Raw genomic sequence first — 13,555 nt, 5'->3', positions numbered from 1 at the left:
ACTGGATTGTCTGGCCCAGACTCGATTATTTACAGACCGCCGTCATATAGCTGGAATATTCCTGAGTGCGGCGTTAAAACACACCAACCAACCACCAATATCACGGCGTTTGACACCAAAAATGCTTCACATATTGCACACGTGTGGAATTGAACCGGTCCTTCCGCATGATGTTCGTCAAGGCCTACTTAAGCCTTAAGAAATATTTACACAAAATAACAATCGCGTCTATATGAATCATATATAATGTTCTTGGTACAGGATAAATCCAGCAGGTTTTTGTGATGAGGGAACAGGCGGCACAAGAGATAACGGGTAGCATACACGAATCCACCACATAAGAATTGAGTGTGGTTAACACATAAATCCCCGCAAACGTTTAAGTTGACTTTCGGCACCGTCCTAATGTTAACCTGGTCCGGGAACTTGCACTTTGGAGTCTTATGGAAGTTATTGCTGCAGCGTGGGGTGTCTGCAATAAAGAGACAGTATCATAATATGTGTAATATATAATGTGTTGGCTAAGTTCGTCAGAGTGAGATGATTCGTATTCAGGGGCCGACAGTTAGTCAAATGTTCTCCAACTTAAAACACATCCCTTCTTTCTTTAACTTTTGATACATCCCTTCTTTCTCTAAATTGAAACTTAGCCCTACTTTTTTCTGACTTAAAATATATCCACACATTTAGACCTTGACAAAATATTCTTGTGATATTTGAACGATTGGATAAAATAGTATTTTGTGGAAAATATTTGAAAAATGAACAAATACTCCTTGGAGTCGTCGCTATATGGCTTAAATGATGCCGATGCGACGTTAAATTTTAACTCACTCACTCACTGAATGTATTCTGTAAGAGGCGCTCTTGCGTGGTGCATAAGAAATGTGTTAATGATTCCTATCCCTCACAAGTCGACCGCCTCCGTGGTCTAGTGGTAGAGCGTCCGCCCGGAGAGCGGAAGGTCCGGGGTTCGATCCCCGGCCATGTCATACCAAAAGACGTTAAAAGATGGTACTTGTTGTTACCCTGTCTGGCGCTCGGCATTAAGGGGCTAAGGACTGGTCGGCTCGGAGTCAGTTTACTGTGTCTGAGTGGGGTATTCATGTTAAACTGCGGCATGGTATCTCAGTGAGCTAGCACTATAAATCGGCATCAGTCCGGACTAGTACAAGCAGCCACACAAACACACACACGTACATGCACGTCGCTATATAAGTGCAATAATCTTGGACGCGACGTTAAACCCCATTCCACCACCTCACGAGTCGATATCGGAACAGTGAGTGAGTATGTTTATACCACCAATATGACGTCGGGGGACACCAGGGCCCCGTTCCACAAAACCATCTTACCTCTAAGGTGATCGTTACTCCCATACTTTAACACTGGCTTACGATAGTCGTAACGCTAAGATCGCTTTTGTGGAACGGTGTCCAGAAATGGGTTTCATTCACTTTACACATATGGGGAATCGAACCCGCCTCTGATCCGAGTACAAGGATCTTTTCTTATTTCAATGGGTCCTAAGTGTGCAGTCTATCAATGGCTTGTATTAATGACATGCTGACGGAATAAACACACCCGAAATATTGCACGTGGATATTGCATTTTCTCGTGCTTGTGGGTAGCGGGTCGGGGTCATTCCTGATTGCGTCTATTAAAAGAATGACATCAAATCGCCATCATTATTAAGTATTGTTGCTGTCATTATCCACAGTAACACGTACTCTCTGTCTCGCTATATTGCAGTATTTGTGTTTATATTCGGAATGGGTCTCGTCTACAACGTGGCTAACGTCACAGGGCTGTCGACATGCTTCACACAGATAGACTTCAGAGAGAGTAGCCAATATGTTCAATGCAGCTGGTGTGCATGCTCGGCGCGCACGTGTTGTACCACTGTTAGAAAATACGCATTGTCTAGCCAGAAGCCAATGAGCGTAGAAACTGTGAGAATCGTCGATGATCTCGTGTCATGTTATAAGATTTGTCCAGATTCATTCAGGACTTTCTTGATAGGCGTGGCGATGTCTGGATGCGTCCAAACGAAGGTCATGCAAACGTCAACGCGGTGCCACTAGTTGTGCTTTTAGAGCGTAGAAACTGTGAGAATCGTCGATGATCTCGTGTCATGTTATAAGATTTGTCCAGATTCATTCAGGACTTTCTTGATAGGCGTTGCGATGTCTGGAACGAAACGAAGGTCATGCAAACGTCAACGCGGTGCCACTAGTTGTGCTTTTAGAGCGGAGAAACTGTGAGAATCGTCGATGATCTCGTGTAATGTTATAAGATTTGTCCAGATTAATTCAGGACTTTCTTGATAGGCGTGGCGATGTCTGGATGCGTCCAAACGAACGTCATGCAAACGTCAACGCGGTGCCACTAGTTGTGCTTTTAGAGCGTAGAAACTGTGAGAATCGTCGATGATCTCGTGTAATGTTATATGATTTGTCCAGATTCATTCAGGACTTTCTTGATAGGCGTGGCTATGTCTGGATGCGTCCAAACGAAGGTCATGCAAACGTCAACGCGGTGCCACTAGTTGTGCTTTTAGAGCGTAGAAACTGTGAGAATCGTCGATGATCTCGTGTCATGTTATAAGATTTGTCCAGATTCATTCAGGACTTTCTTGATAGGCGTGGCGATGTCTGGATGCGTCCAAACGAACGTCATGCAAACGTCAACGCGGTGCCACTAGTTGTGCTTTTAGAGCGTAGAAACTGTGAGAATCGTCGATGATCTCGTGTCATGTTATAAGATTTGTCCAGATTCATTCAGGACTTTCTTGATAGGCGTGGCCATGTCTGGATGCGTCCAAACGAAGGTCATGCAAACGTCAACGCGGTGCCACTAGTTGTGCTTTTAGAGCGTAGAAACTGTGAGAATCGTCGATGATCTCGTGTAATGTTATAAGATTTGTCCAGATTCATTCAGGACTTTCTTGATAGGCGTGGCCATGTCTGGATGCGTCCAAACGAAGGTCATGCAAACGTCAACGCGGTGCCACTAGTTGTGCTTTTAGAGCGTAGAAACTGTGAGAATCGTCGATGATCTCGTGTAATGTTATATGATTTGTCCAGATTCATTCAGGACTTTCTTGATAGGCGTTGCGATGTCTGGAACGAAACGAAGGTCATGCAAACGTCAACGCGGTGCCACTAGTTGTGCTTTTAGAGCGGAGAAACTGTGAGAATCGTCGATGATCTCGTGTAATGTTATAAGATTTGTCCAGATTAATTCAGGACTTTCTTGATAGGCGTGGCGATGTCTGGATGCGTCCAAACGAACGTCATGCAAACGTCAACGCGGTGCCACTAGTTGTGCTTTTAGAGCGTAGAAACTGTGAGAATCGTCGATGATCTCGGGTAATGTTATATGATTTGTCCAGATTCATTCAGGACTTTCTTGATAGGCGTGGCTATGTCTGGATGCGTCCAAACGAAGGTCATGCAAACGTCAACGCGGTGCCACTAGTTGTGCTTTTAGAGCGTAGAAACTGTGAGAATCGTCGATGATCTCGTGTCATGTTATAAGATTTGTCCAGATTCATTCAGGACTTTCTTGATAGGCGTGGCGATGTCTGGATGCGTCCAAACGAAGGTCATGCAAACGTCAACGCGGTGCCACTAGTTGTGCTTTTAGAGCGTAGAAACTGTGAGAATCGTCGATGATCTCGTGTCATGTTATAAGATTTGTCCAGATTCATTCAGGACTTTCTTGATAGGCGTGGCCATGTCTGGATGCGTCCAAACGAAGGTCATGCAAACGTCAACGCGGTGCCACTAGTTGTGCTTTTAGAGCGTAGAAACTGTGAGAATCGTCGATGATCTCGTGTAATGTTATAAGATTTGTCCAGATTCATTCAGGACTTTCTTGATAGGCGTGGCCATGTCTGGATGCGTCCAAACGAAGGTCATGCAAACGTCAACGCGGTGCCACTAGTTGTGCTTTTAGAGCGTAGAAACTGTGAGAATCGTCGATGATCTCGTGTAATGTTATAAGATTTGTCCAGATTCATTCAGGACTTTCTTGATAGGCGTGGCGATGTCTGGATGCGTCCAAACGAACGTCATGCAAACGTCAACGCGGTGCCACTAGTTGTGCTTTGAGAGCGTAGAAACTGTGAGAATCGTCGATGGTCTCGTGTCATGTTATAAGATTTGTCCAGATTCATTCAGGACTTTCTTGATAGGCGTGGCGATGTCTGGATGCGTCCAAACGAACGTCATGCAAACGTCAACGCGGTGCCACTAGTTGTGCTTTTAGAGCGGAGAAACTGTGAGAATCGTCGATGATCTCGTGTAATGTTATAAGATTTGTCCAGATTCATTCAGGACTTTCTTGATAGGCGTGGCGATGTCTGGATGCGTCCAAACGAACGTCATGCAAACGTCAACGCGGTGCCACTAGTTGTGCTTTTAGAGCGGAGAAACTGTGAGAATCGTCGATGATCTCGTGTAATGTTATAAGATTTGTCCAGATTCATTCAGGACTTTCTTGATAGGCGTGGCGATGTCTGGATGCGTCCAAACGAACGTCATGCAAACGTCAACGCGGTGCCACTAGTTGTGCTTTTAGAGCGGAGAAACTGTGAGAATCGTCGATGATCTCGTGTAATGTTATAAGATTTGTCCAGATTCATTCAGGACTTTCTTGATAGGCGTGGCCATGTCTGGACGCGTCCAAACGAACGTCATGCAAACGTCAACGCGGTGCCACTAGTTGTGCTTTTTGGGCACCATGCCGATCCACATAGTGTCGTTCAAGACCTTAACACTTGTGCCCACTGTGCACGTATCCTAACTGGCTACCTCCAGCAGCAAAACAACACCAGAATGCAATGGCCAGCCGTGAGGCCTGACCTTTTCCCCATAGAGCACGTCTGGAGCATGATCGGGAGACGTCTTGGCCACTCGCTACGTCAGCCGGACTGGACCACGTGCTGCCAGGGGAGTTCAAAAGACCCCTTCAAATAATCATTGGACCCTGCCAGGCTGCATAACTGTTTGACAAAATAATCGTGGGTGTATGACGCTTTATTGCTTTAGTCTCAAAAGTTCCCTTTTTTTTTGCACACCCTTGTCGTCAATCTTATTTGTTTGCACCCTCACTATGCCCCGCCAACTGTTTTTTTGTTTATTGTCATGATACACCTCGTCCTACCTTTTCATATCCGTCCACTACCATCCTATGACCGCTCTTTGTGTTTCTGTAATCTTCCACAATTTTCCTTTGGGATGTATATATTGACAGTGCAATGTGGTCTGTTTGATTTGATTTAAACATATTACCCTTATAGAGACCGCCTCCGTGGTCTAGTGGTAGAGCGTCCGCCCGGAGAGCGGAAGGTCCGGGGTTCGATCCCCGGCCGCGTCATACCAAAAGACGTTAAAAGATGGTACTTGTTGTTACCCTGTCTTGCGCTCGGCATTTAGGGGCTTAAACAAGGACTGGTCGGCTCGGAGTCAGTATACTGAGTGGGGTATTCATGTTAAACTGCGGCATGGTATCTCAGTGGGCTAACGCTATAAATCGGCATCAGTCCGGACTAGTACAAGCAGCCACACAAACACACACACGTACATGTACGTCGCTACCCCATTTCACCTCACCTCACCTCACCTTTATAGATATCCATGTCACATGATAGTCCATTAACACTATCGCATAATTCTCATCGATATTTAAAACCGACGAGTTGGTTCAGCATTTTTGTCTTATTTACGAAAAAGAAAGAAAGACACAGAAAAGAAAAAAACAAGAGATGTAGATTTGTTTTAAATTACTATCTTGGTCCAAGTGAAATGTCATTACAGAGAACTGAATAGCAGACAAAGTATTTCCAAGGTTATTTTGTTGAATAATTTATACCCACTCAATATGATAAAGAAGGACTATATTTCTTGCAATATAAAAAAAGTACAGGAATGTATGTCGTTAAATTTATGCATGTTTTGTACTTTGAAAGTAAAAGATCAGATTCTAGAGAGACTTTGATAAATGGCATTAACGTAAAAACCACGGTCAACCATTCTTAACTTGAGTGCTACCGTAAGCGCAGGATATATTTACTCTTTCGCGCGATACCCGGGGGTGTCATCACTGATTTTCAGTGATCAAATCATATACAGTAAACTACGGTTAAAATGAACTAAAAGGGACCATAATTTTAGTTCGTAATAACCGTAGTTCGTTATAAGCATATATACAACATATATACAACAAATGACAGGGACTAAAATATAAGTTCGTTATATCGGTCAGTTCGTTATAAGCGCGTTCGTTATAAACGTAGTTTACTGTAATTTACATTGCCTTTTACGCCCAATTTTTTGGCTGATAATTTCTGGCGTTGACTTCTGTATCTAAAATATCCTCGCGTTGTCGTATATTTACGTTCATTTGATTCCATAGACCCATGACCTTTATTTTGTTAAAGTAGCCACAACTATGTGCTAGCTACATACATACATGGGATAAAGTACCCGGTGCATTACATCTCCTTTCTATCGTAACAAAAACCCTCGATCTATACGCTACCATAGCTTTGTTTCGGAACTTGCGTCACCACCTACGCTCCTTTTTCTAACTTATATCCGTGACGGTTCGCCTTAGAATTTATCTTCCCATGCTTGCCACCCCACCCCAACCCCCCTCTCCCCCTTATGTATATCATAATACGATGTACCATCCTTCATTAGTGATGACGCAAAACTTTAACAATTCAAAAGGTCAAAAGAGAGTAATCGATTATCTACCGAAAGAATATACAGATGGAGTAAAAGGTAAAACAATGATTAATGGATCCCTGGAAATAAGAGATGAGGTCTGGTGTTACCATTCATTTTATGTCACCGAGTGTTTGCGAAAAGGGTAGGCATCTGACGTATTCTGATGAACCGATAGCACAACTTCATCTTGAAAGGGCACTCTGTGAAGGAACGGTGATAACTTCAGCATCTTAAGCTTTATTCCTTTGCCCCGTGCTCGTGGGTTTCACCGAAGTGGTAAACGTCTGGGACCTGCATCACTTCGGGCTTTCCTCCCACATTAAGCTGACATGCCGTGTAATAACTGGAATACTGTTAAAACCCAACTGACTGCCTGACTGACTATATTCGTTTGCATTGACGTTAAATATGCGTTTGCTGGTTTGAAACTCGAGCTTCAAGGCAAACTAGCTGTGTACAGGAGTATATTTACCTTGAATTCGTCAGATCATCTTTGGTTTGCAAAACTTACCCTTCCTCTTGGTGCATTGATATGCTCCGTTTGGGTGTGGTTCACACGTTGTGCCGGGTGCGCATGGGTGATCCTGACACGCCCCCGCGAGACGCTGAAAGGCAAGCACAACAATACTTCAACAAAAGTCATACCCTTCGATTTAGTCCACTGGGTTCCATAAAACTGGGGGGGGGGGGGGGGGGGGGGGGGGGGCACGGGTGGCCCAGTCGTCTTAGGCGCCGCGATTCGCCGTGCAGGGTTGCGTCCCTTGGGCACGCCAGAAACCTATGACTGTGGGTTCGAATCCCGGTTCGCCCCGATTATGTTTCTAGGTTTGTCAGCACCATACCCGTGCTCGTGGGTTTCACCGAAGTGGTAAACGTCTGAGACCTGCATCACTTTGGGCTTTCCTCCCACATTAAGCTGACACGCCGCGATATAACTGGAATACTGTTAAAAGCGGCGTTAAACCCAACTCACTCACTCACTTACCCATAAAACTGAATGCGCGTGAGGGGTCAACGCTTTAACCACTAGGCTACCCCACCGCCCCTGATTCTGGTACTTGTGGCTCTTTGCTATTTCAGTGGGTCCATTTTATCAATGGCTTGTATAAATTACATGTTGACAGGGATAATGGGAAATATGGAGCCTGGTCAGGGACATATATGTTTCTCCAGTATTTGTTTTTTTTCTCTTTCTGGTTATATTATTTTTATTTACAGATTAAAGAGGGTGTGGGTGATCCTGGCAGTCAGGCTGGTTAGGCTCATCATCAGCTCAAGGCCCTTGCCCCCTCTGTTCGCAGCCCAGACAGGGAATGGGACTTCTCCCAGGAAGCACTGCCTAGTCAAAGCCACCCAGAACTTTTCGGAGAATGTGAAGACTCCCCAACACTGCAGCCTTGTGCATTACCCAGATTGTCAGAAGGGCTGTATTCCTGGTAGCAAACCCGGGTACTCTCCCAGTGTCAGTCAACAGATTGGTAGGTACCAAACCTAAGGCACCGAGAACAATGGGGAGTCGGACAACTCGGTACTTGGGATGTAAGAGTGACATTTTGAAAGTGAGGTCTGCATATTTGCCATGTTTTTTCCTGAATCTTGTCAATCACATTGGCGTCAAAAGGGACAGAAAATTCTGTGATATTAATGATTTCATTGGATTTATCAAAAAGGACCAGATCAGGTTTGTTGGCCAGGATACGCCTGAGGCTGTACACGGGCCTATTCCAAAGACTTTTGTATTTATCATTTTCCATGATGCCCTCTACATATTCCGGGTCGTACCATGGGTGGACCTCTGTGTCAAAACCACAAGCATGGCGAAGACGGAACAAAATGATCGAGCCACGCCATCATGTCGCTTAAGACACTGTGTTTGTGCCAAAGCTTGGCATCCACTGACAATGTGTTGGGCATTCTCATTAAATTCATTACATAATCTACATTTTATATTTACATTTTGATGCAACATCACGCATTTACTGTTTCGAGATGGAAGTGACTGGTCCCGAGCAGCAAACAGAAAGCCTCCTGTTTCACTTTTCAGGCCAGCCGACCTTATCCAAGCGAAGGACTCTGCGGTGTTGCCAACCTTCTCAACACACTGCACATAAACTCGATGCAGTGGTCGTTCAGATAGCCTCGCCTCGAAAAACTGAATCTAAGCCAATTTGATGTGGCTTGGTTTACACCCATTTCTGTACCGTCCAGCAATACAGAGCCATAAACAAAATCACTGGCACTGACTTTATATTCCACATCCCTGGCTCGTTTAATAAAACTGTGGAATGCCTTACTTTCATCATGAGTCATGCTTCACAAGAGGATCATCAGAAGAATAAATGTGTGCATAATAATAATAATAATAATAATAATAATAATAATAATAATAATAATTAAAAAAAATAATTAAATAATAAAAATATTAAAACATTTTTTAAAACGAAAAATGTTTAGGTTCACACTCACAGACGGAACCCGTGCAATACCAAGTTCCAGTGGATTGGATGTTGCTGCCATCTTGCAGCCCGAAGAGGTTACACTGACAGAGGTGCAGGATCTTTGAAGGCATTTCCTCAGGCAATTCATGACAACTTGTGGCGATTTGGCATCATTCACCGTTAAGTTGCCGAGGAAAGGCCACGTACAAGTGGCACCACAGTGGTAGGTAAAACAAGACATCAGCAGCAACGTTTTGGTGGAACGCATGGCTGGAACCATGACAGTCTGTTACTGCAATGTCAGTGTTTAGGCTGCTGTTGGCGACAGGCAGTGCTGAACAGATGCTAGCTGAGCAAATGTATCGCGTTATTAGACCTTCCATTTGAACCGAAATGTCATTGTCTGAATAATTGAAGTCCATCGATTTTTGTCTGTCACCAACAAAGTTCCTACGTCAATAACGGCCTCCCGACTAAACTGGCTTTTGTAGGACTATTAAACGTCAAAGTCAAATAAAACATAACATAGAGATGCAGTTGAGTTTAAAACAATGGCTTTTTAATTTCTAATAAATTGATTGATTTATGGCCCTAATTAGGTACATCATAGGTCCATCGCTTGGCCGTTATGGCTATCGCCTCTAAATAATTCAGGTTAAAATCTAAATATATACTATTCAAAAGAAGTTAAAGACAACCGGATTTTTTCATATGTCTATGGCTCATCTGTCGTGACTGGTGTTATTCCAACACACATTCTTATAATTGTGGATGTTCTTAACTTGTTTTGAGTAATATATAATGTTACAGTTCGAATACCATAATGCTTTTGTACGTAAATATTCCTTTCGATATTTGATATATGATCAACTTGTATTGTGTCTATTGTCTTGTACAAATCTACATGTATGTGTACTTGCATATAGAAATTTGATAAACACCATTGTACAGTTAATACATGTTAACCACATGTATGGAGAGACATCCTTGTCTGTGTGGCCACACAGCTAACGTTGCTGACAGTATGAAGTGTATTAATATGATACTAAATTAGCTGGCATTTCAACGTATGAATATTTTAAATATAAGTCTATCAAATATACACTCTTCAAAAAAGAAAGTAACGCACAGGTAGTATGTATTTCATTGAACCTAACACATTAAAAATCCAGTATATAAATTGGATATATGTTATTGGAAAATGTTGGTGGCCTGATATTCGACAAACGGTGCGTCAAAACGCAGCCATTGTCGATTTGCAATGTCTTAAACGGCATTGTTTTCACACCAGTTCAAAAATGTCATGAAGGTAAACAGTAAAGCAAAATGCACGTGCACGTTATGGCATTTGTAACCAGTGGTAGTTGCTATAAAAAGGCAAGCATAAGCCAATAATTTGTCATTCAATTGTCAACATTTTTCAAGCTCGAAAATGCCGCGACTCAGCGCTGCCGATCGGAACATCGCCATAGGGCGTATCCAAAGAGGGAAATCGCAGTCTTCTGTTGCACCCAACTTCAACGTCAACCACAGCACCATTTGCCGCCTTTGGGACCGATACACACAGTTCAATTCCACTGCAGACCGTCCGAGAACCGGCCGACCACCCCTGAACAGGATCGCTAAATTCGACTGTTCAACCTACGTCATCGCAATGCCACAGCTACGGAGGCTGCAGGACGCATCCCTGGTTTGAGGAGAATATCAGATCAGACTGTCAGGAACCATCTTCGCGGGACTGGAATCCGACCCAGAAGACCAGTCATCGTCCCTGTTTTGCAACAGATGCATCGACAGCGACGCTTGCGTTGGTGCCATACCTTACAGCCTTAGAATTTGAGAAACGATCCTCAGAAAACTTAAGAGTTGTATACATTCCTGCTTGAACAAAGAGCCTATTCTATAATCGGTCCAACTGATATCTTGTCTCACATGGCGGAAAGCCGACTTTACGTCAGTCAAATGATAAAAACATACATTATTCATTCAAGCATATTAGCATGGACTTCGAATTCCGAAGACTGTTGATTGTAAGGAATTATGAGAAATCAGTTATTAAATAATATTTTACGAAAAAATTCCATTCCTCTTGTTTACGGAATGATTTTTCGGGTTAATGCCCCCCTCAAAAGTCGTATATAAAAGACTTTATTTTAGACATTGATCTAATCTATCTGTATGCTTTAAGAGATACATAGCAGTGTACATGTATATTTTTTTTCTGCATAATATACATTTATCATAATCAATATAATTGTCATTTCTAAATCGGACGAGCACGTACTAGTATTCGACGTCAAACCAAATCTTCAAGATGACCGACAAAATAATTATTTGGACAATAAAAACAGTGGCTATAACTTGTATGATCCTACACAACGCTCAGGTCGATGCCCATGGGTCATTAATATAGTTCGTCCCATAAAAGTGCCAATTATGTTTCGCAGGAAATCGTAAATATTTGCGATTAACCCACGGAGTTTCTGTGGATTTTTTGCGAAATAAAGTTAAAGGGTACTGCGTTGTAGTGTAGGTTGATCTTGCTAAATACAATACAAAGTAAGCTCATCCGGGTACGCCAACCGGATAGCATTATGTATCTATATGTAAAATATTTATAGGAATGGACCACTGAAAGTCAGCAAAACCCTTTTAATGTACGGCATTGTGGAAATATCACTTTCTCGTCCTATCGCTTTCTCGCCACGTTTTATCATTTTCTCGCTCTATAACCTTATCGTCTATTGCTTTCGCTTCTCGTCTCGTGCTATTGCTTTCTCGTCTTGAGTTATCGCTTTCTTGTCTTGTGTTATCGCTTTCTCGTCTTGTTCTTATCGCTTTCTCGCGGCCACCATAATTACATGATCCCTCGTCACAATATTACATGATTTACAAATAGATGTCCGGGTATAAACATTGTCATTTCTTAATATGAGAATAAATACTACGCTTTAATCTTATATTTGTATGGTCAAGTAGGTATTGGTCTAGGATACTTGTGAGTGTTTTTTGCTATTCATATATTAATTTTGTTATAATACCACCCAATTCCTCCATGAATCCTAAAGGAGCGGTGGGGTAGCCTAGTGGTTAAAGCGTTCGCTCGTCACGCCGAAGACCCGGGTTCGATTCCCGACATGGGTACAATGTGTGAAGCCCATTTCTGGTGTCCTCCGCCGTGATATTGCTGGAATATTGCTAAAAGCGGCGTAAACTCACTCACTTGAATCCTAAAACTGAAACTTTAAAATGACTTTATGTATCAAATATTACAGATTCATCATTCACTCGATGAAGGAGCAAGCATGTACTCCGAAACCCTGAGTTCCTCATAATAAGAAGTTGACATCCATAAATTCTCGTCCCCATGTGTATCACTTCTAAATGCCTTTCAACGACCTACAGTCGATTAAACTAGAACAAATAATGAATTATATAATGAGCAGCATTAACCCGGAACTTCCGTGATTCTCTGATAATAGGAATGAATTTTTTTGTAAGACAATATCAAATAAACCACCTTCTGACATTCCTTTAAATCAAACTCTCTTCGAAAATACAATTCAATGCTATTATGCTTGTAAAATAGAGTTTGACTGATGTTAAGTCTTCTTTCCCGCAAGGTAAGAGAGAGTGTGTTAGGTTTTACGCCGCTTTTAGCAATATTCCAACAATATCACGGCGGGGGACACCAGAAATGGGCTTCACACATTGTACCCATGTCGGGATTCGAACCCGGGTCTTCGGCGTGACGAGCGAACGCCTTAACTACTAGGCTACCCGACCGCCCCCGCAAGGGAAGGGTAGATATCAGTGGCAACATTTCACTGAGATGATTATGCACAAGCTTGCCAAGACACACACTTTTCATGTCATCATAGTTTTACGTGTGGGATGAACGGCAGGGGTTCACACTAATACCACAAATAACTATTACAAGAATCACACAACAATCTCTGAAGTGTAAAGCTAGAATTAATATTTTAAAACAAAGATAAGTATATAACAATTCTCAGTTACTGGGTAAGGCACTCATATACAAATCTTTTTAGGCAAAGCAATATGGCAAATGTGCAATATAGATAATAGTCACCTCAGATTTCTTGACATCACATTCCCAACGTATTCAATCTCACCGTTCAATCTCAAATCTATCATTTTATGAACGACTCAAACAGTTCTTTTGGCCGTTTTTCTCCATGATGACCGTTCGTCATCTTACAAATAACTTAAATCATAAGTGACCATTGTTAATGCTGTCATTATGTAGTATATTTTACTTCGAGTTGTAATCACTCTGCACAAAAAGTTGGAGCCATAACGAAAAAGATATGTCACTGTAGAATAACGAAAAAACTGTGCACGGTTGGCGTAACGGTT

The 13,555-nt window shown here is 42.5% G+C and overlaps 1 protein-coding gene across 1 annotated transcript; it reads right to left on the bottom strand.

The window, feature by feature from the left end:
- On the bottom strand, window positions 1-9,542 carry LOC124140287. The gene is made up of 3 exons (XM_046507794.2): window positions 9,204-9,542; window positions 7,249-7,342; window positions 1-472 (listed from the first exon to the last, which is right to left on the bottom strand). Exons 1-3 carry the CDS (start codon window positions 9,453-9,455, stop codon window positions 207-209), a joined length of 612 nt encoding a protein of 203 aa, XP_046363750.2. The 5' UTR covers window positions 9,456-9,542; the 3' UTR covers window positions 1-206.
- Between the last annotated feature and the right edge of the window lie 4,013 nt (window positions 9,543-13,555).

Source organism: Haliotis rufescens, unplaced genomic scaffold, assembly GCF_023055435.1.
Source record: "Haliotis rufescens isolate VD_foot unplaced genomic scaffold, xgHalRufe1.0.p SCAF_15, whole genome shotgun sequence".
Taxonomy (NCBI): Eukaryota; Metazoa; Mollusca; class Gastropoda; order Lepetellida; family Haliotidae; genus Haliotis; species Haliotis rufescens.
This window is presented reverse-complemented; position numbering and strand designations above follow the sequence as displayed.

Coding starts and splice junctions, on each gene's coding strand:
- LOC124140287 (XM_046507794.2), bottom strand. CDS start 9,455: ATGGTTCCAGCCATGCGTTCCACCAAAACGTTGCTGCTGATGTCTTGT. Junction 7,343..9,203: donor GTATTGCACGGGTTCCGTCT/GTGAGTGTGAAC, acceptor CTTGCCTTTCAG/CGTCTCGCGGGGGCGTGTCA. Junction 473..7,248: donor TCAATGCACCAAGAGGAAGG/GTAAGTTTTGCA, acceptor TCTTTATTGCAG/ACACCCCACGCTGCAGCAAT.